The sequence below is a fragment of the Nomascus leucogenys genome, chromosome 6 (assembly GCF_006542625.1).
Source record: "Nomascus leucogenys isolate Asia chromosome 6, Asia_NLE_v1, whole genome shotgun sequence".
NCBI classification, from domain to species: domain Eukaryota; kingdom Metazoa; phylum Chordata; class Mammalia; order Primates; family Hylobatidae; genus Nomascus; species Nomascus leucogenys.
Genome location: NC_044386.1, coordinates 102174120 through 102197171, shown reverse-complemented (window position 1 = coordinate 102197171; position 23052 = coordinate 102174120). Strand labels below are relative to the sequence as shown.

Here is a 23052-nt window from a genome sequence, read left to right as displayed (position 1 = left end):
TTGTATCTTTTTCCATTCCAGTCAACCAACAGAAGCTAGTCTATAAATGGAAGGCCTGGCTTCAACCTGAGAGAGGATGAGGCAGTGAATACCAGCCCTGCATATTCAGTGCTAATTTAGCACAGCTGTGGGTGCGCTGAGCTAGGTTGAGGCAAACGCTTTGCTGCAGTTCATGTAGTAGACCTTATTTCATGGGCTTTTGATAACTGTACTGTTGAACACTACTGTATTCTTACATAAAGAGTAAAATATGTAGACATCAATGGGATGTTAGGTTGTCTTATAGGTATTGTTGCTCAGATTTTGCAGCTTAGCATATCACTGTACCAATGAGAAAAAAATTTCTTTTTTCTACTCTTTAAGAAGCTGTATTTTCATGGTTGGACTATTCTTGAAAATTGCACATTTCCTTCTTCCAGTGGATTTCTCATTATATATGCTTGTTTTCCTGAATAACCTGTTTCCCTTTTTTCGTTTTTTTTTTTTTTTTTTTTTTTTTTTGTATGTAGGTACAGGGCCTCACTATGTTGCCCAGTCTGGTCTTGAATTCGTGGCCTCAAGCAATCCTCCTGCCTCAGCTTCCCAAATTGCTGGGATTACAGGTGTGAGCCACCATGCCCAGCCCTCAATGACCTGTTTTTCATGGATGACCCTTGTCATAGCACTAAGAGGTATTTTGCATTAGGGCCCTGCTTCTTCAATATGCGCATGTTGCCACGAGGAAGCAGTAGTGAGTCTTGGCTAAGTACAGTAGTTTATGCCATGTGCTTCATTGATTGACAGCGAGATAGACACTATTCATTCAGTGAGAATTTACTGAATATTTGCATCTATGAGTAGATGTTTGTGAATATCAATTTTAAGTATATTCCCATGAGCATATCTAAAAAAATAAAATTAAATTATTTTGATAAAGACATCTCTTTCCATGGTTAATTTTTAACTACTGTTGGTAGCTTTTCTCATCTTTTAAAATATATATATATATATATCTTCAGGGAGAAAAAACAAGTTTCTCTTCTTCGGGCTCTGAAACCTTCCTCTTTCAGCCAGTTGTCTTCTTAGGGATTCATTTTTTATCCACTCTGATATGTTGTGTTTCTTCAGGAAAATGTTTTCTGATTGCTTTTCTACTAGTCCTCAGTTGTACAATCTCTGTCTTCAGTTTCCTCAGCTGTAGATATCCTTTATGCTGTCAACTCATGAGCCTCTTTTCTTTCTGGGGAGTTATGATAGCATATTTAACTTATGCGGGGACAAGAGGATTTGAAACTGCCTGTCTTCGTTCTCTGAAAGAATATGTTGGAGGCTTGCAATGCAGTGCAGATTGTGGCTAAATTTAGACATTCACAGGTGTTTCAAAACTCAGCAAGACACAGTTTTAGAGTCAATGCCTGTATTAGTTTCCTGAGACTGTTGTTACTGAGTACCACAACTGAGCAGCGTAAACAACCGAATTTATTGTCCTACATTTCTGGAGCCCGAAAGTCCAAAATCAGGGTATTGACAGGATCGGTTTCTTCTGAGGGCTGTGAGGGAGAAGCTGTCTTATGCCTCTAGCCTCAATTCTTAGAGTTCGGCCATTATCTTCCCTCTGTGCATGTCTGCCTCTGGGTCCAAATTTCTCAATTTCTCCCATGCCTTTTTTTGTTTTGTTTTGTTTTTTGAGACAGAGACTCACTATGTCACCCAGGCTGAAGTGCAGTGGCACAATCTCGGCTCACTGCAACCTCTGCTTCCCAGGTTCAAGCAACTCTTCTGCCTCAGCCCCCTGAGTAGCTGAGACTACATGCACACGTCACCACGCTGGGCTAATTTTTGTATTTTTAGCAGAGATGGGGTTTCACATGTTGTCCAGGCTGGTCTTGAACTCCTAGGCTCAAGCTATCCGCCCATCTCTGCCTCCCAAAGTACTGGAGTTACAGGCATGAGCCAACACACCTGGCCAGTCCAAATTTCCCCTTTTTATAAGGACACCACTCATACTGGATTAAGTCCTCCCAGTTACCTTACCTTAACTACATTGGCGAAGACTGTATTTCCAAATAAGATAGTATTCTGAGATACTGTGGGCTAGGCTTTCAACATGTTGTTTTGGGGGCACACAATTCAACCCATAACAGTGCCAGCAGACAAGAAAATTTACCTATTTCCTCATGCCTCTCAATCATTGGGATTCTGTCTCATCCTAAGCATTTGTCATTCATTCCAAAGGCAGAAACTTTTAGAATATTGCATATTTTACTGTAATGTGGTCTGTTGAGGGAAATTTCTTGGTTAAAGCAATTCATATACTGCTTTAGTAATTACTGGAATTCACAGCTAAGATATATGTATAAATGTAGACATTATGAATAGTTTTATATAAAAATCTATTTCATAAATTTTGGAAATTCTTTTGAAGTGGCCAAGTCAAGTAGTTGAATTTGAATTCATTTTTATACCATTGGTTTTGTTTGTTTGTTTGTTTTTGAGATAGGGTCTTGCTCTGTCACCCAGGGCAAGTACAGGCTGCAAGTAATCCTCTGGCCCCAGCCTCCCAACTACCTGGGACTACAGGCACACAACCCCAGAGCCAGCTAATTTTTAATTTTTTTGTAGAGACAGAGTCTCACTATGTTACCCAGGCTGGCATTGAACTCCTGAGCTCAAGCAACGCCCCCTGCCTCAGCCTCCTAAAGAGCTGGGATTAGAGGTGTGAGCCACCATGCCTGGCCACATACTTTTATTATAAAACTCATTTTCCTCATCAAACAGTGGTAATACACTTTTGCAAGCATTAATGTGCATTTCTCTTTTGCCATTCTCTGTACTTCACCATCTCCTTTGTCAGCAGAGCTGTTTGCCCTGCGGACTTGACAGCAGTGGTATGGCAGGTGAGTGATTAGCAGGAGTGCAAGAGAAAGCATTCATGTTCATCTTTTCATTATTAAAGTAGGGTTATTATTATTTTTAGCTTAGTCTTTTGTTTTGAAAGCCACCCTTAGTGGAGAGAGATGAAGATTTTCCAAATTGATTTGGTCCCCATAACATTTCCAAGGCCAAGCCTGGGGTCCTAACCCATAGCACATCTTCTATAACATGGAGAGGATGCTCCTTTCTCCAGTAAGGCTGCGCCTTGGTCTAGTGACCTCAGGAGGATGTGCACCACAGGGCATGTCCAGCCAGGATGTGGAAAGCCTTCTCCCTCTCCTGGCGCCAGGACAAAGGAAGCGGGCAGCTAGCCATGTTTCATAATGGTGGTCGCTCTCCAGGGCAGGGAGGCTTTCAGGGAAAGCCAAAAGCAGAAAAGGAGCTTTTGCTCCCATCCCAGGCAGAGCTCCCAGAGGAAAGCGCCTCACAGGGATTCCACCTCCATCAGCAACAACCCAGAGAAGCCACATGAGAGTGAAAGTGGAGTTAGTGCCATGAAATGTTTAGTCACAGGTTGAGTCTGGGTTTAGCTCCCTGGAGTCTCCTTCAGTTCCTGAGTGGTAATGGAAGACATCTAGAAAATTTAATGTACTCTTGACTGGCCAGGGGGTGACATGGTGCTGGCAAAATGACCCTTTAGTGGAGAGGTGTAGGTAGAAAGACTGTGGGGCCTATTTTGTTCAGAAAAGGCCCAGTTTGTGCCTGTTACCCCAGCTGAATTGTTAGTAGCTCCTCCTTTCACTCTCAGAGCCATCCTGGCATGAACAATAAAGCCGATGGTCTCCCTAGGTGCAGAGCTCTAAAGCCAGCCAAGGATTGGATAGGGGTCCCAGCCACACCACCGAGAACGTGCAGCAAGACAAGAATGACGGTGTCGAGGGACTAGGGGAAAGATAGTGTGCCCACTGGCAGCAGTTAGGGCCCATTTGAGGATATTGTGCATGCATTTGAGTAAGTTGCTGTGTATTTGCCCTGCACTGAAAGTAAAAGGCACTGGTCCAGGTGTCACATGTGAACAAGACGATGTGGTCTCTGGAAGCCTAGTAGGCCTTTTTCTTTCTTGTGGACCTTCTCAGCGAGGAAACCTCAGAAACTCCACAGTAGACCTTTTACCACCTCTCATCGACAAGAATTGGGTCACGTGCCCACTCTATACCATCCACTGCTGTGTTCATCTGGGTCCTCTAAGAATCAAATGCCGGCCGGGCGCGGTGGCTCATGCTTGTAATCCCAGCACTTTGGGAGGCCGAGGCGGGCGGATCACAAGGTCAGGAGATTGAGACCACGGTAAAACCCCGTCTCTACTAAAAATACAAAAAATTAGCCGGGCGTGGTGGTGGGCGCCTGTAGTCCCAGCTACTCGGAGAGGCTGAGGCAGGAGAATGGCGTGAACCCAGGAGGCGGAGCTTGCAGTGAGCCGAGATTGCGCCACTGCACTCCAGCCTGGGTGACAGAGCGAGACTCCATCTCAAAAAAAAAAAAAAAAAAAAAAAAAAAAAAAAAAAAAGAATCAAATGCCAAGGCAGGATGCAAGAAATTTATTCAGGAAATGCCTGTGAGAAAAAAGAGAGAGAGAAAGCAGGGTGATGCTGAGAGAGCCATCAGATTGCACTGAAAATCTGACCATGAGTGAAGGAGAGAGGGAAGGAAGGAAGGTTGGATGCAAGCATCTTAAATGCAGTAGGTTCTAGGAGAATTTAGCAAAGCTGGAGAGGAAACCCTGAGCCAGTGTCATTCATCATAGGACTCCAGTGTCTCCCAAGAATGGCTCTGCCTTCAGTACCCTTGCTGTGCTTAGTCACTGGCTAGGAGCATCCCATGGGAAGCTTGACCCAGAACTGGGGCTGATGGCCAGTGACACCCTTTGCAGTTGTGTTTCTGAGCAGAATACTCATGGGTCCTGCCACTAGCAAGGTAAACGTGACCACGGTGATTCACATAGAACAATCAAGATGTGCAGTGGCTTACGCCTGTAATCCCAGCACTTTGGGATGCTGAGGCAGGCAGATCACAAGATCAGGAGATTGAGACCATCCTGGCCAACATGGTGAAACCCCGTCTCTACTAAAAATACAAAAATTAGCTGGGCATGGTGGCAGGCGCCTGTAATCCCAGCTACTTGGGAGGCTGAGGCAGGAGAATCACTTGAATCTGGGAGGCAGAGGTTGCAGTGAGCTGAGATTGCACAACTGCACTCTGGCCGGGTGACAGAGCGAGACTGCATCTCAAAAAAAAAAAAAAAAAAAAAAAAAAAGAACAATCAGGCTGTACGTGTAAGACACAGGAGAGAGGAATGAACATGAACAAAATTGAGTGTCTGTAGAATGGAAAGGAGAAATGGATGCTGGTAGGCAAAGAAATGTGTCTACTACGCTAAGGATTTCTCTTTCTGTAACACATCTGGCTTAATGCCTTTTCTCTCTCTTTTTTCTTTTCTTATTTTTCCTTTCGGTGGTAATGGAGAAGACTTAAAAACCATTTATGTTTCACTTAGGCTTATTATTTCAGCCAATTTTGAAATTTACATTTTTCTAAAGAAGTATCCAATTCATCTCATTTTTCAAACTTAGCTCTTCAGGTGTAATCATGGTATTCCCTTGTTGTTAAAAACAATCTCTTTACCTATAACAATGTCTCTTTCATTCCTAAACTCATTTATTTGTTCTTGCATAATTATTGTTTCGTTCAGACCATCCAAACATTGTCTCTGAGACATCTAACAACTAGATTTTTGTTTTGTTCATTAACTCAGTTTGTATTTGTTTCTGGGGTGTGGAAATACTGATTTTCGTGTATTGACATTATATTCTTACTATATTCATGTATTATACTAATAGTTTGTGAATTCTTTTGGATGGTATACATACACAATTGTGACATCTGCAAATAATGAAGATGGCAGCTGTCCGTGTTATGCATCTCTCTTCAGGAGCAAAGTTCCCTATAATTCACCATTATATATGATGTTTCTATAAAATTTTTTATAGATATTTTATTTGGTGAAGTAATTTTTTTCTTTTTCTAGTTTGCTTCATTATGTACAAGCATAGAGCTTTATCAGATGCATTTTCTGCATCTTTAGAGATGATCACATGGTTTTCTCCTTTTTCCTTTTTAATGTAATAAATGACATTGATTTTTCAAATGTTAAACCAACTGTATCTTCCTATGATAAAACTACTTAGTTATTATTCTTTTCTATTAGAATTTATTGTTAGTTGCCGGGCGTGGTGGCTCACCCCTGTAATCCCAGCACTTTCAGAGGCTGAGGCAGGCGGATCACGAGGTCAGGAGATTGAGACCAGCCTGGCTAACACGGTGAAACTCTGTCTCTACTAAAATACAAAAAATTAGCCGGGTGTGGTGGCACGCGCCTGTAGTCCCAGCTAGTTGGGAGGCTGAGGCAGAAGAATCGCTTCAACCTGAAAGGTGGAGGTTGCAGTAGGCCAAGATTGCGCCACTGCACTCCAGCCTGGATGACAGATGAGACTCCATTTCAAAAAAAAAAAAATAGAATTTATTGTTAATATTAATTATTTTATTGTTTATTAAAAGGTGTATCCTTTTATGTATCACTGGATGTGATTTTAAATTATTTCACTTAAGGTTTTTGTTGTTGTTTTGGTACCCATGTGCAGAAAGGGTTTGCTTGTTTGTTTTCTTGGAATGCCTTTTTCAGGTCTTGGCATTTTATTCTGCTTTTATAAAACAAGTTTAGAAGTGTTTCCTCTTATTCTCTGCAATAGTTTGCAAACGTTTGATGCCCTTTTTTTTTCTTCAAATGTTTGGCAGTGTGCACCAGGAAATATTTAGAATTATGCATTTAATGTCTTTGAAAGATACAGATTCTTTAGGTTTTCTTATTTCTTATGTTCGTTTTGTTTCAATGAATTTGTCTATTTCAACTAACTTTTAAAAAGTTATTGGCATACTTTTCATAGCATCCTCTTATTATTTGTTCACTTTCTGAACAACCTGTAGTATGTCCCCTTTCTCATTCCTGATATTGACTATTTGTGTCTACTCTTTTCTCCTTGCTCAGTCACATCAGAGGGTTATCAATTTTATTAGACATTTCGCAGAAACAACTTTTGGATTGTTAACTGTTGTACTCTAGTTTTATTTCCATATCATTAATGTCTGCTCCTATCTTTATTATGTCCACTCTTACTTCTTTAGATCCCATAGGCTGTTTTTTTCCTAAACTTCTTGAGATGGATTATGAAATCATTAATTTTCATCTTTTCTCCCTAAAACATACACATTTAAGTCTATAAATTTCTCTCAATGCATGCCTTATATTTAATTTAATAATTTTGATATGAAATGTTTTCCTTCATCGTTCAGTTAAATTACTTTGTAAGTTTCATAATTATATATTCTTTCACTTGTAGATTATTTAGAAGTATAACATCCAACCATGAGGGAATTTTCTAGTAATCTTTTTAAAAGTTATTTTTATAGCTTAATTCTACTGTGGTCAAAGAACATACTCCATATTATTTCAATGTTTCAAAATTTCTGAAACTTGGTTTGTGGCTCAGAATATAACAAAGTTTGGGAGAATGTGATGTGTAGTCTTCTGTTGTTGGATACAATGTTCTATGTATGTCAATTAGGTCATGTTTAGTAATTGTGTTATTCAAAATTATAACCTTCTTGATTTTTGTCTGCTTATTCTATCATGAGGGATGTGCTAAAACTACCCCGTGACTGTGCATTGTGCCTTATATATTTTGAGGCTAGGTTGTTAGGTATGTTCGCAGTTGGAATCATCTCATGGCTCCTAGTGAATTGACCCTTCTGTTATTATAAAACGTTTCTTTCAGCACTTTGAGGATATCTCCCCATTGTCTTCTGACTTCAGTTTATTCTGTGGAGAAGTCAGCTATCAGTCTTCTTTTTGTTCCTTAGAAGGTAATTTGTCCTTTTTCTTCATCTGCTTTTAAGTGTGTTCCCTTTGTTTTGGGTTTTCATCAGTTGGGCTATGGTGTAATTAGTGCCTTTCTTCAGCTTGAGGTCCAGGTGTCTCATGAATCTGTGGCTTGAGATCCACCATCAGTTTTGACAGATTCTCATTTATTATGTCTTCAGATTAACTTCTGTCTCAAGCTCTTTGTTATGCATTTCTGGGACTGTAATTATACCTTTTTACCTGTATCCAATTTGTCTAATTTCCACTTTCTTTTTATCTGTCATTTTACTGATGCTCTGCTCAGGTGTGTCTAATTCAGGGATCAGCAGATTACGACCAGATGCCATCACTGTTTTTGTAAATAAAGTTCTATCAGAACAGCCATCCCTATCTGTTTACACATTGTCAATGGCTACTTTTGCACTATAGTAGCAGAATTGAATAGTTGCAACAGAAACCATGTAGCCTGAAAACCTAAAATATTTACCATCTGGCTCTTTATAAAATACTTGCCAAAGTCTATTTTAATTCACTTTTAAGTTCGTCCATTGAGATATTGATTTAAATTATTGCATCTTTTATTCCTAGAATTTCCATTTTAGTTATAGCTTGTTTCCAGTGAAATTCCCCATCTTACAATTTGATTTCTTGAACATTTTAATCTTGTTCCAAGTGCTCTGAAAAACAGAGCCCGAGGCAAAGTGTTCCAATACTTATGTTATAATCATAGGAATAGCATAAGGTGTTGCTAGGCCCCTCCTGTGGGGAAACAAGTCTGAAGCCAAGGCCAGGGTTGCAGAAGGTAGTAATGGTGTACTTACGTTTTTGTATTTTCATCAGTTAATACCAATATCTGGATTTCCTGTCATTATGTTTATAATGTCTATTTTTTTCACTTTGTTGGGTTGTCATTAAATTTTGTTTTTTCTATTCTTGGTTACTTTTAAAATTTGTGCTGTATATTATGGAAGAAAGGTTTTGGATATAATTTGAGATTGTAGCAGATTTATTGATACTCTTTGTTAAAATCCCCTTTAAAAATTATTATCGGATTATTTTTGCTTCTAGATCTTCAGTCTAACACTCTTCCAACTGGATTATTTTAGCTGTCTTATTTTTGCTTCTAGAAGACAGCTAGGTTAGCAACCAGTGGTCTTTATCCAACAAGGAATTGAAATAACTTGAACCAGGGCTTTATTCCCTTTGAAGGTTGTCATGTTTCCAGTTTGCTTTATTCCTATGATAGAACTTTCTAGGGTCCTGTGTTGGGAACCTGGGGTGTTTACCAACACCTGACACCTTGGAAGGCCTTGAGCTCTAGTGTTTGCATTCCACTACGTGAGGCTGATGACAGATCTGTCCAGTTTCTCAGCTGCTCAGCCACCACTTGCAGACTGGAAAATGCCTTGAGCAAAAAGGTAGAGCCAAATGTCACACCAAATTTGCTCACATTTCTGAGTTTCTTTTGTGTCTGTGATCTTAGTCCTGCAAATCCTCACTAGCACGGTAGTTTTCTGATGTGCTAAAATACACTAAAAATATTTTATGGGCTGGGCGCGGTGGCTCACGCCTGTCATCCCAGTACTTTGGGAGGCTGAGGCAGGTGGATCACCTGCTGTCAGGAGTTCGAGACCAGCCTAGTTGACGTGGAGAAACTGCATCTCTACTAAAAATACAAAAATTAGCCAGGCATGGTAGTGTGCACCTGTAATCCCAGCTACGCAGGAGGCTGAGGCAAGAGAATCCCTTGAACCTGGGAGGCAAAGGTTGCAGTGAGCTGAGATCGCACCACCATTCTCCAGCCTGAGTAACAGAGTGAGACTGCCTCTCAAAAAAAAAAAAAAAAGGCTGGGCGCGCTGGCTCACGCCTGTAATCCCAGCACTTTGGGAAGCCGAGGCGGGCAGATCATGAGGTCAGGAGATCGAGACCATCCTGGCTAACATAGTGGAACCCCATCTCTACTAAAAAAAAATACAAAAAATTAGCTGGGCGTGGTGGCGGGCACCTGTAGTCCCAGCTACTTGGGAGGCTGAGGCAGGAGAATGGCGTGAACTCGGGAGGCAGAGCTTCTAGTGAGCCGAGATCGCACCACTGCACTCCAGCCTGGGCGACAGAGTGAGACTCTGTGTCAAAAAAAAAAAAAAAAAAAAGAAAAAAAGAAAAAGAAAAAGAAAATTTTAGGCAGCATTTTTATTTATTCTCACTGGGGAGATTCATCAGAAACAAGCAGTCCTGCCACAGCCAGAAACAAAGCTCCTTAGCAATGTATCTTATCTCTGTAATACCTGTGCTGTCTCCACTCCATTACCATAACCCTGCCTCTCCTTCCCTACACACACATCTTGTGTCTGGAATTTTTATGTCATTTTGTAATTAAATACATAAAACCACTATTTTAAAATCAATCCTTGTTTAGATTCTCTCATAAGCTTTACTGATTTATTTAATCATTATTGCTTCTTGCATCTCACTACTTCTATATTTATATTCGTTCTTAGGTACATTCTTTAGTAGTTTTTTTTTTCTTTTTTTCCAGTGAACATCTCTAAGTGTTAAAGTTTCAGAGTCATTTTGTGTCGGAAAATATATTTATTTCATTGATTAATGATTGGTCATTTGATTATAGGTGGATAACTGATTACTGATTAATAACTTGGTAATAGAATTCTAGATCCAATATTCTTGTCCCTCATCACTTTGAGGACTTGACTTTGTTTTCTTGAATCCAATATTGCTTGTGAGAAATGTGATGTTAATCTGATTTTTCACATTTTTCTAGGTAATCATATTTTTGTTTATGATAACTTTTAGGATTTTTCTTTATGCTTTTTGTTTTATTTTTTAAAATGTCTAGAACTCAATGAGCATTTTGAAACAGAGACTTCTGTCTTTCTTAAAATCTAGGAAATTCTAAGCAATTATATCATTAAATATTGTCTCTTCATCATTCTATTTGTCTGTTATCTCTATTTTTAAAAGAAATATAGCAAATTTATTGATATTCTTTATTAAAATTCCCTTTAATAATTAAACTGTATTATTTTGATAAGCTGTTTCTTCCACTAAATATAGCATTTCTCATATGAAATATCTTTTATAATACTACTTTTATTTTATTTTATTTTAATTTAATTTAATTTTATTTTATTTTATTTTTTGAGATGCAGTCTTACTCTGTTGCCCAGGTTGGAGTGCAATGGCGCAATCTCGGCTCATTGCAACCTCCACCTGCCGGGTTCAAGCGATTCTCCTGCCTCAGCTTCCCGAGTAGCATGTGCCACCACACCCAGCTAATTTTTGTATTTTTAGTGGAGCCAGGGTTTCACCATATTGGCCAGGCTGGTCTTGAGCTCCTGACCTCAAGAGACCTGCCTGCCTCAGCTTCCCAAAGTGCTGGGATTACAGGCATCAGCCACCACGCCTGGCCCACCATATTTATTTTTATTGTTAAAATTTTTTATCCCAATTTTAGTTCTTGTTTTTTTTTTTTCCAATTGCATTTTTTAGAGTTTTTTCTTTTTCATGTTTTTTTGAGACAGAGTCTTGCTTTGTTTCCCAGACTGGAGTGCAGTGGCGTGATCATGGCTCACTGTAGCCTCAAACTCCTGGACTCAAGGTGTCTTCCTGCCTCAGCATCCCTAGTAGCTATAGCTGGGACTACAGGTGCATGCCACCACACCAGGCTAATTTTAAACTTTTTCTTTTGGAGAGATAGGATCTCGCTGTGTTGACCAGACTGATTTCAAACTTCTGGCCTCAAGTGATCCTCCTGCCTTGAACTCCCAAAGTGCTAGGATTACAGGTGTGAGCCACTGTGCCTGGCCTGGTTTTTCTAACACATTAGTTTTTTCTTTTCTTTTTTCTTTTACTTTTTTTTTTCAGATGGAGTTTTGCTCTTGTTGCCCAGGCTGGAGTGCAATGGTGCGATCTCAGCTCACTGCAACCTCCACCTCCTGGGTTCGAGCTATTCTCCTGCCTCAGCCTCCTGAGTAGCTGGGACTACAGGCACATGCCACCACACCCAGCTAATTTTTGTATTTTTTAGTAGAGACCAGATTTTGCCATGTTGGCCAGGCTGGTCCCAAACTCCTGACCTCAGATGATCTACCCACCTCAGCCTCCCAAAGTGCTGGGATTATAGGCATGAGCCACTGTGCCTGGCCACATTAATCTTTTCTTAACATTTTTAATTGACAAAAATTGTATACATTTATAGTGTATAACATGATATTTTGAAATATGTATATATTGTGGAATGGCTAAATGGAACTAATTAACATATATATTACCTCATTGGTGCCCTATGTCCTTTTTTTTTTTTGAGACAGTGGTTCAAGAGATTCTCCCACCTCAGCCTCCTGAGTAGCTGGGACTACAGGCATGTGGCACCATGCTGGGCTAATTTTTGTATTTTTAATAGAGATGGGGTTTCACCATGTTGGCAAGGCTGGTCTCGAACTCCTGACCTCATGTGATCTACCTGCCTTGGCCTCCCAAAGTGCTGAGATTACAGGTGTGAGCCACTGTGCCTGGCCCCCATTTCCTTTTAATTAGATACTAGACTGTTTAAACACCATATATTTGTACACTTAAGTTGAGTTCTTGCAGTTGTGCTTCTAGAAGAATTTTTCAGAAGGATGTGCTTAAATATATTATTATTGAAAATGTAAGAGTCTCCACTACGTGCTATATTGTGAGCAAACCCAAATCAATTCTCAATCTTTCTTGTCATGAAAATTAAAATCAAATGTTTCAGGAAGAAAAACAGTATGAAATGAACACACAAAATTCTACCTACATTTTTTGTGAATCCATTCACAGGCATGGAATTATCTGGAAAAATGACTCCAGGGAGATTTGCAGAAGCCCCCATTTATGACAAATCTTAATGAAATGTCATCACATCTTAAACTTATTGGACTCTTGCCCCGTAGTTTTTCTAATGGATGGGTGGTTGTCTACATACATGAAGAATATTTATCTTATTCTGAAAGGTGTGGAAAGCACTAGCTCCTTGTTTGCACGTGTGTTCTCATAGTTCTCTTTGTCCAGACCAGGTACACTGCAGCCAAAGACAGCGTGTTTCAGTTCTTCTTTTACCAGCCCATCAGTCATCAGTGGAGACAAACTGACTTCTTTCCCTGCACCGTGACGTGTGGAGGAGGTGAGGCCCAGGCTTTGTTCATGAATATTTAGAGCTCCGAGTTAGATAAATTACACATTTACATTTTTGAAGCTGATTTTAAAATTAGTGTGGTGATTAGAGACGTATCATCACACAGCATCTTACTCAGCAGCCTGAATGCAATTGTGTTAATGAAGAAGATGCATTTGCCTTTATTCTTGAAGACAGGTGCAAAACCGGATTTGGAAAACACCTTTTACTTTTAGCCAAAAAAAAAAAAAAAAAAAACTGTAAACAAACTTGTTTGCTTGTTTGCATGTGTTACTGCATTTCTCTTCTTGATTGCCCTTAAAGTATGTATTATTTTTAATTTTCTATGAAAAATCTGAGAAGCAGAAAGATGGAGTGACTTGCCCAGCCTGGTTGAGTCAATGGGTGTGTTGGTTCTAACGTTAGATTTACAATTTTTCTCTCCTTCAGGTGCAAGAGTATAAGCTTATTAAAAAGAGAAAAGATCCCTACTAAGTGTTAAGGGGAAAGCCCTGCTTATTGTCTGCTTAGTTCAAGGTCTTTTTTTTTTTTTTTTTCTTTTTTTGAGACAGAGTCTCACTCTGTCGCCCAGGCTGGAGTGCCGTGGCCAAATCTCGGCTCACTGCAACCTCCGCCTCCCAGGTTTAAGTGATTCTCGTGCCTCAGCCTCCTGAGTAGCTGGGATTACAGGTGCCTGCTACCATGCCTGGCTAATTTTTGTATTTTTAGTAAAGACAGGTTTCACCATGTTGGCCAGGCTGGTCTCGAACTCCCAACCTCAGGTTATCTACCTACCTTGGCCTCCCAAAGTGCTGGGATTATAGGCGTGAGCCACTGCGCCCAGCCTTTTTCAAGGTTTTCATAGTCAGTTGAGGAAGGTTTGGGGACAAGTGTAATCCAGGGCTCCACACACACACTACAAAAGCAACATCTTTCATGCTCTGGTGGAAGATAATTGTCCATTTGATACGGAGAACTGGCAACTCTCTGGAGCAAATGAGGAGGCAACTAGAGCTACTGTCAAAATAATTCTCTTTTTCTGAACTGACCTTTTAAATCAAAGAATAAATGCATGCAACCCAGGAACCATGACTTACTAGAATAGGGATTTATGTTTAAGCTTCCCCTTAGAGTACCAGGCAGTGGTACTAGGAGTTTACCATGTGTCAAGCTATGGGTTAGATGCTCATAATCACATTTATTCTTCAAGAAAACCCTAAGGAAGGTCTCTTTTATTCCTGTCTTATGCATGAACAAACTGACACTTAGAAAGTGTAAAGAGCATACAGTAGTATGTTGTTCAGCTAGTTAACAGTGCAGCTAGGATCTGGTGCCAGGTCTGCTTGATATCAGTCATGCTCTAAATGACTTTGCCCTTTGCCTCCCCTAAACCTCCTACTACACCTGGGACCAGATCAGGGTATGCAGGCTCAGGTATGGTCTTGTTTGAAGAGCTAGAATAAATCCTTCTCCAGCCCAGCCTAGCTCCGCATCTTTTCAATCCTTGAAGCCTACGGCATATCAATTTACTTAGAGTCAGAAACTGGCCTTTCTCCTTTAAACTACAGGTATATGAAGGAGGGCTCTTCAGTCAGTGCCAGGTTGCTGTGAATATGCAGGCAGATGTCTCTCTTCTGGAATTTAGGCTCCCCCTGAAACAACAGGGCAGGCACTTTTATGGGAAGCACTGGGCAGCCCAGGCCCAAGAAGAAGTTTATGTCCCTGGAAATGAAAGAGAAGACTGAATAGTGCCACAGAAAGAAAGTAAAAGTGAATCTCCCCAGTATGCCAGCTAGTTCTTCCCAGGGCCAGGGTTGAGGCAATAGACCACTTGATTATGATCCCGCAGCAGTGATTCTCACAGTGGGCTTCCTGGACCTGCAGCATCAGCATCTCCTGGGAACTAACTAGAAATGCAGATTCTCAGGCCCCACCGCAGACCTACTGAGTCAGAAACCCCAGAGTGTGGCTCATCCTCCAGGAGATGATGGTACACACTCCACTTTGAGAACCATTGCCTCTTTAAGCCAGTGTCTTTGGATAGCAGCTGGAGCCATATTGCCATCACTATTTTTGCCATATCTGTGTTATTCCTGCACTGTTATTTACTAAAGGATTTTTCCTTAAGGGGGGCATTTATTCAACTTAAATAAACATATTCACAAAAAGAATTTAATAGTACTACCGTAAGTGGAAATCTATCCCTTGTCACAAATAGAGCACAATCACAAAGTTAATACAGTGAAAACAAACCAGTGGAGTAAGTCATCTTCAAGTTTCTACCAGCTCTGACATTCATTCAGTTTATTTTCAATTCCTCCTGAATTTTCTTTAATGTTATAAGCATTTTTATGAGGCAAAGTTTCCTTTACATCTTTGAGTCACTTATGACTCTTTGGGTACTCTTACTCTGCAGAAAACAAACATATCTCTCTCGTTTGTTTTTGTTTGTTTTAGAGGCAGGTCTCACTAAGTTGCCCAGGCTAGACTCAAACTCCTGGGCTCAAGCAATCCTCCAGCCCCTGCTTCCCAAGTAGCTGGAACTACAGGCATGTGCCACCATGCCTGGCTAATTTTTAAAATATTTTGTAGAGATGGCATCTCACTGTGTTGCCCAGGCTGGTCTCCAACTGGTGGGCCCAAGCCATCCTCCCACCCCAGCCTCTCGAGTAGCTGGGAGTGCAGGCATGTGCCACCACGCCTGGCTCAAACATCTATTTTTTAAAAATTTTATTTCTTTGTTCTTACACACAGTCATTCAGAGAGACGTTCACATTTGGATCCATAAGATAAAAGGCACTTTCTACTCCAGAGGAGACATTTTATAGTGGGATTCAGCTTAGTCCAGTTGATTAAATTCTTGGGAAGCAAATAGGTGTTTCTTATACTTGGGTGCCCATGGAAAGACATAGTCCTGCTGGAACTATAAATGTGCATGAGCACTTAGCAGTGAGATCGTCTCCAAAGATAGCAGTGGATGTAAGAACAGAAGGGAGATTTTAGGCTGCTTTTGGGGTGCCTGCCATTTTCTGTACACTGGCAGAATTTCAGTACATTTGTTCAAGATATAGAAAGGCAATCTGCCTCATTTCTTTTGCTGTTTGCTATCTCTGAACTGTGATAAAACAAAAGAGGAAAATTAATTCTCTCTCCCCAAATTATAAACACCTGTATATGCCCTGTTTTCATTTAGAAGTCTATTTCTATTTAGAACAAAGATTTTTTTTTCTGACTCAAGGAGCTGTAATCTCATTTTGTACTTGTTTTGGGGAAAATAAAACACACACATAAAATCCACAAGGAAAGCATTACCAAAATTTAATTATATTAGTAATCAAATCTGTGTGATGTGTGTGAATGGAATTTCAGAGTTTTTTGGATAATCAAGAAAATTAGTTCATCGGTCTCTAAGGTACCGGGGGTACTTGGATGGACTTTCCTAGTCCCGTCTGTAGTCGTCGATGTGAGACACTTGAGATCATTCTGGAGAAAGTACCTAGATTGCCATTGCCATCTGATATCGTTGACTTTCTGGCAGATATTGGCACCCAAGTAACATTTTATTGACTCCATTTGGATTTTCATTCTTGCGGTTTCGACCTTGCTTTTTATAATGCATACCAGTCCGTCCTTCTGCACTCAGCTTACATCCAAGCCATGTCTTGTAGAAAGCTGTCTAGTGGTTTATAAAATCAGATTCCTCTCGACAATCAAGACGTTAAATGTATTTTTAGACCTTCAGACCAACTGGCAGAGGCAGAATGCTTGGCTTTGGGCATTTTTTCTTTTGTAAAGAGCTCATTCTAGTTTTGAAAAATTACCTTTTTTTGAAAAAGTTTAACTTAACAAGACACTTATGTAGTGACAGGAAACTTGGAATCAGACCTTTCAGGAAATAGAAGCATCATTTTGTGACTTGCTTTTAAAATTTATAGCACTCATCTAATTGCAATGTTTACTTTCCTCAGAAACTCTGCAAATTAGGTTTAATAGAATCAGGAATAAGTCTTCATTCCTTCCATTTGAAGGCTTGTGAGACGAGGGCTGGGGAGTGACATAGGGGGATGGATTTTGTTCCTTTTTGTATAGACAATGCTTAATTCCCATTTGGAAAGCTTATTGGTATTGCAGGTGCCCGTGGCATCCCAGGGGAGCAGAGGAGTAAAATGTGGTACGGTGTATGCAAATCAAAAAATGTTATGAAAGAAATATTCAACCCAGCAACCACCCAGCACAAGGGTAGTTCTCAAAAACATGATGTTGAGTGAAAAAAGTGGAAAACGGAACAAGATTTAAAACACATTATCATTTATTAAGTTAAAAACAGATACACAAAAAAAGTTACATAAGACAGTTGCATATTTAAGGACATATCAACAACAAATCAAAACAGGTGTGTTGCGGAGATTGGAATGGGAGTGTCAATAAGGGAAGAAGAGAGATTATACGGAAATGAGAGAAGGGCCTTGCACAGTGCCATGGTGACAATGAGGAGAAAAGACAATGAACTGAGGAGAATGAATAACTCACCTGCACCTGGGCTGGGAACAGTTCTTAAGAGGAGACTATTGTAATTTTTTAGTTAGAAGTGCTGAGAGTACCACAGTCGGTACTAACTGTCGTTCTCAATTTTGGCCACGCATTTTAGTCATCTGAGAAGAACCTGAGAATCTTTTTTAAAAGGTACTGTTTTCCTGGATCCCAGCCACAGGACTTCTGACTTAATTGGACCATGAAGGAACCTGGGCATTAGAGTATATTAAAAGCTCCCATGTGGTTCTGTTATAGAGCCAGGGTTGAGAACCACTGAGTTAAGTTTCTTAAAGAGGAAAAAAAAAGTGTGTGGCAAGTGATAACTCTGCCAAGTACAAATGAAACGGATGCAATATTCAGACTTTCCTTTTCTAACACTTTAGGTTATCAGCTCAATTCTGCTGAATGTGTGGATATCCGCTTGAAGAGGGTAGTTCCTGACCATTATTGTCACTACTACCCTGAAAATGTAAAACCAAAACCAAAACTGAAGGAATGCAGCATGGATCCCTGCCCATCAAGGTTTGTGTCATTGTCCACACGCTTTTTACTTCAAAAAGAAACAAATCAGCTTCAACTGAGACTGATCAATCTTTGCAGGGCAATACATTTCCGTTTCCTGACTTTGTCTACTGGCGGCAGGTGCCTACATTCACATTTGTAACTATGGTGCATAGGAATTAGGACACATTCGTTAGGAATGAAAGTCTAGCTTTCTCTTGTCGTGGGCTATGTGTTCCTAAGTTTTTTTTATAATGAACCTTTTTGAAAATCTCCTGCTCTCTTCATCCAAGTAAAATGTGTAGTCCATCTGCCAATCATAAATATCTTTCACTCACCATTTTAGCTTTTAAACTGGGTCACCCATTATCATGTTTTGGCCTTTGAAGTATTCATATTAAATTCAGTATAAATAATGCATTGTGCAAGGAAGTAAAAAGTTTTAATGCCAAAGCAAAAAAAGCTATGTGTAAACTATCCTATTGCATAATTTAGTACCTGCTGACTTGGATTGCCCGGGGAAGTTTCCTGGCTTACTACAATACCTTAAAATAACAGAACAATATCAAGTCCCAGAATCCTCCAGATATCTGCCAGCTGGCTTAGGAAGAAGTGTGCAAGTGGAAAAGGAAGCGTTCTCAGTGGATTTCATTTCCTGTTACTAAACTGCCCGTTTCCTGTAAGCCTGGTTGAACGTAATTATTAATAGAGACCTTTCAAAGGACAAATTCTGTGAAATAAAATGGTTTTCTGAAGATCCGACTAATATGACAGTGTGTTAATATCACTAATATATTAAGAGAGTAATGATTATAAAAAGGAATAAATTTATCGAAATTGCAAGATACTTTTTTCCTTTGATTAATATACTGCTAGTTTAGTTTCCTATATTTTCAAATAGAACTGGGGAATTTGTATTGTAGATATTCTTGACAATTAAAGAGATGGTGGCTGAATTTTGGGGAATGGTTGATAACACTTGACATTTTTAGTTTCCAATTTGGAAGAGCTCTGTCTCTTGGGATGTCAAATATTATATTCGTCAATTAATGAATGTGTTAATTTATTATAGAAATGATATTCTCACAATGATTTCATTTGTAGTGATGGATTTAAAGAGATAATGCCCTATGACCACTTCCAACCTCTTCCTCGGTGAGTTATATGTTTCCTTTTCCTTTTTGCAATTTAAGTAGTTTGCAAGGAACTGTAGCATCTGTAGCAACAGCCTAAAATGTATGAGGGTTAGATATTAGATACTTTATAGAGCTAAGGGAAAACAGACTTCAACTCAATAATAGAAAAAATCTTTCTAAGAATTAGATGGAATAGGCTGCCTCAAAAGATGATGTTTCCCATCGCTAGAGCTGTCAAGCATATCTTGGACAACTAAATATTATAGCAGGAGCTCAAGTGTTGCAATTAATCAGAAATTTTAATCCCCTTTTATACTGAAATGAGTAGTATGGTCCTTCCTGACTCTGAGGTTCTGTGATTCTCTAATAATATTGTCCATTAGTATTTTACAGTTTAGAGGCAGTTTGAAGATGCAGCCACACTGTATATTTTAATTGATTTAATTTTCACAATGGTCTTATGAAGGGAAGGCATATTATTCCCAGTTGACAGAAACCCCAGATGTGAGGAGCTAAGTACCTTGTGACAAGAATTTGTGTGTGTCAGTTAAGAATAAAGTCTTGGCTGGGCGTGGTGGCACATGCCTGTAATCCCAGCACTTTGGGAGGCTAAGGCGGCCGGATCACTTGAGATCAGGAGTTCAAGACCAGCCTGGCCAACATGGCGAAACCCCATCTCTACTAAAACGTACAAAAATTAGTCGGACACGGTGGCAGAGGCCTGTAATCCCAGCTACTTGGGAGGCTGAAGCAGGAGAATAGCTTGAACCCAGAAGGCAGAGGTTGCAGTGAGCCAAGATCTTGCCACTGCACTCCAGCCTGGGTGACAGAAAGAGACTACTCCATCTTAAAAAAAAAAAATTAATTAAAGTTAAAAAAAGGCCGGTCACGGTGGCTCATGCCTGTAATCCCAGCACTTTGGGAGGCCGAGGCAGGCGGATCACGAGGTCAGGAGTTCTAGATTAGCCTGGCCAACAGAAAGAGACTCCATCTTTAAAAAAAAAATTAATTAAAGTTAAAAAAAGGCTGGTCACGGTAGCTCATGCCTGTAATCCCAGCACTTTGGGAGGCCGAGGCAGGCGGATCACGAGGTCAGGAGTTCTAGATTAGCCTGGCCAACATTGTGAAACCCTGTCTATACTAAAAATACAAAAATTAGCTGGGTGTGGTGGCACATGCCTGTAATCCCAGCTACTAGGGAGGCTGAGGCAGGAGAATTGCTTGAACCCGGGAGGCAGAGATTGCAGTGAGCCAAGATTGCGCCATTGCACTCCAGCCTGGGTGACAGAGCGAGACTGTCTCAAAAAAAAAAAAAAAAAAAAAAAAGTGTAAAGTCTTATGCCTCCCAGTCCCAGGCTCATTCCGCTGAACCACAACTGATACCTTAAGGCCATACTTTTTGCCACCATCTTTGCAAACTTCAAACAAACAACAAATAAATAATGTAATTTTATTTGTTTGCTTTTGAGCTGGGAACATAATCCTTGGACTGCATGTTCCGTGTCCTGTGGAGGAGGGATTCAGAGACGGAGTTTTGTGTGTGTAGAGGAATCCATGCATGGAGAGATATTGCAGGTGGAAGAATGGAAGTGCATGTATGCACCCAAACCCAAGGTTATGCAAACTTGTAATCTGTTTGATTGCCCCAAGTGGATTGCCATGGAGTGGTCTCAGGTAAGATTTGAGAATATGCCACTTTTAATAAATTCTCATATTTTAAGAGATGTTTTCTATATGCCCACCATGGTGCTAGACAGCATGGAAACAAAAAAAAGTGGTAAAAGAGCATGGTTTCTACTCCAAAGAGCTTAGGAAGACAGTTGGAGGATGAAGTAAGAAAGGCAGCAAGCATCATGGTAGGTAAGAATAATTAATATTAAGGACATTAATAATAATATTTCCATACAATTATCAGCATAATTAATATTAAGTACTGTAAAGAACAAATCTGTAAAGAACAAATGTTGAAGCAGAGTCAGTCAGGAAGTATTTGTTGCCCTAGTGGTGCCTAATCCATCTCTGAATAATTTAAACAAGCAAGAATTAAAATTTAAATTATTTAAATTCTTTGAAGAATGTAAACAAGCAAGAACCTGAGAAACATCACTGGATTAGGGTTAGTGTTAGGGAGATGGCCAAACAGAGATGGCTGAGCAAAGGCAGTAATGACAAGAAGTGACTCAAAGTTGAAGATTTGAAGAGACGACCCATGTTACTAAGAACTGGAAGATTAAGAGATTGAAGAGATGACCCATGTTACTAAGAATTGGAAGATTAAGTTGGAAATGCTGACACAACATGAAAGTGTGCGTCCTTGATCCAGTAGCTACTAAGAACCTTCACAATTTTTGTGAAGACATAATATATTTTAAGTAATTGAGGCAAGATAGCCTAACATTGGGAAAGACCAGAGGCGGGCAGCCTATTTAGAAATCATCTGTGGGGTCAAGTTGTATGAAAAAAGAAAAGAGAAGAAGGAAAACACCCCAGAGGTATAACAAGGTTCATGTCAAATTAGCGTAGTTTTCACTTTCTAAAGATATGACTGAGTAAGCCTCCAGAACAAATAAAATGCAGCTGGATTAGTCAAAGATGAAAAATGCAGACATTGGTATTTAATAATTTAATGTTAATCCTTTCATTTTCTAGAGAGCGAGATGTAGTTGACTCAAATTTCTCCAGCTTTCTTAAGTGATTTTCACACAGTTCATCATATACATGTATTAATATATCTATTCGTGTATTTATTCAGTGTGTCAGCTACCATGCTAAGAAGTAAATACAACTTGCTTCTACCACCCAAAAGCTTAGAATCTAGTTGCACAGACACGCATGCAAACAAAGTTGTGATACAGTATTGTATTGTGCATGAGTAGTGTCATGTGCCCAGTACTTCAGAGGCACAAGGTGGAATGATTCACTCCACCTGAAGGTGTCAGGAAAGCTTCAGAAAGGAGGCACACTTGAACTTGAAGGACAAGTGAGTGTCAGGTGAAGACCATATCAATCTTTTTCTGATATCCCCAGACTAAACATCATCACCCTGTAGAACTTTATTCAAACTTGCTAGGGAAGAAGTTATCAATTAATTTTTGGTCACATACTCCCTAAAAAGAAGATTAGAGAATTACATATTTCTTCACATATATTTAGGTTGACATCTGAAGTTTCCTATCACAAGTTTAAATAATCACAAAGAATATCATTTCAACATGTTGTGAATGTTGACATTTTAAAATAGAGTGTTGCAGCATTCAAAAAAATCTGTCTAGTGGAATTTAAATGCCATGATAATTTCTGTCTTTGCCATCTTTCATTTCAAAAATACAGGGGTGAGCTCTTCTTTAACAATTTGGATGTCGTGCATATTTCTCCCTTTGAACTCACGTTTACAATCTACTCTCCCCACAGAATTTTATTCTAATATAATGTATTTTTATGCTTTAAAGTATTTTTTTATTACACTATTCTACTTCTCTCCAAGAAAATATATATGATCATTGAAATTAATTTATTTTACTTTCATGTGGCCATAAGGCCCTAAGTATTTAAAATATTCCTCTGAGTTGAGTTAATTTTAATACACAGTCAAAATAACATATATATCTATATATTTCAAAGTTTGGTAAATAAGAATAACACATAAAAATTACATTTTCATTTGAATACACACTTAGTTCATCATGTACATGCATTAATATATCTTGATAGAAGCTAAGTGGAGCTTAAAAAATAGTCCATGTATTCATCATCGGAATGAGCCACGTGTTCAGCAATGATTTTATTGTTAATTTTTACTATTGGTTTCTTATTTTGTTTTGTTTGGCTTTGCATGTATACACTGGGAAAGCTTGTTCACATAAATCAATAGACCAGGATGTAAGGATTTTATTTTAGC

General features: G+C 39.4%; 1 protein-coding gene across 2 annotated transcripts in view; it reads left to right on the top strand.

The window, feature by feature from the left end:
• ADAMTSL3 (ADAMTS like 3) overlaps positions 1 to 23052 on the top strand; it is a 388402-nt gene that overhangs the window by 216597 nt on the left and 148753 nt on the right. For both annotated transcript variants that reach the window (XM_030814922.1, XM_030814923.1), the window contains exons 10-13: positions 12882 to 12993; positions 17901 to 18039; positions 19123 to 19173; positions 20624 to 20828. In XM_030814922.1, coding sequence (XP_030670782.1) covers positions 12882 to 12993; positions 17901 to 18039; positions 19123 to 19173; positions 20624 to 20828 — 507 coding nt within the window. The remainder of the gene's footprint in view (positions 1 to 12881; positions 12994 to 17900; positions 18040 to 19122; positions 19174 to 20623; positions 20829 to 23052) is intronic.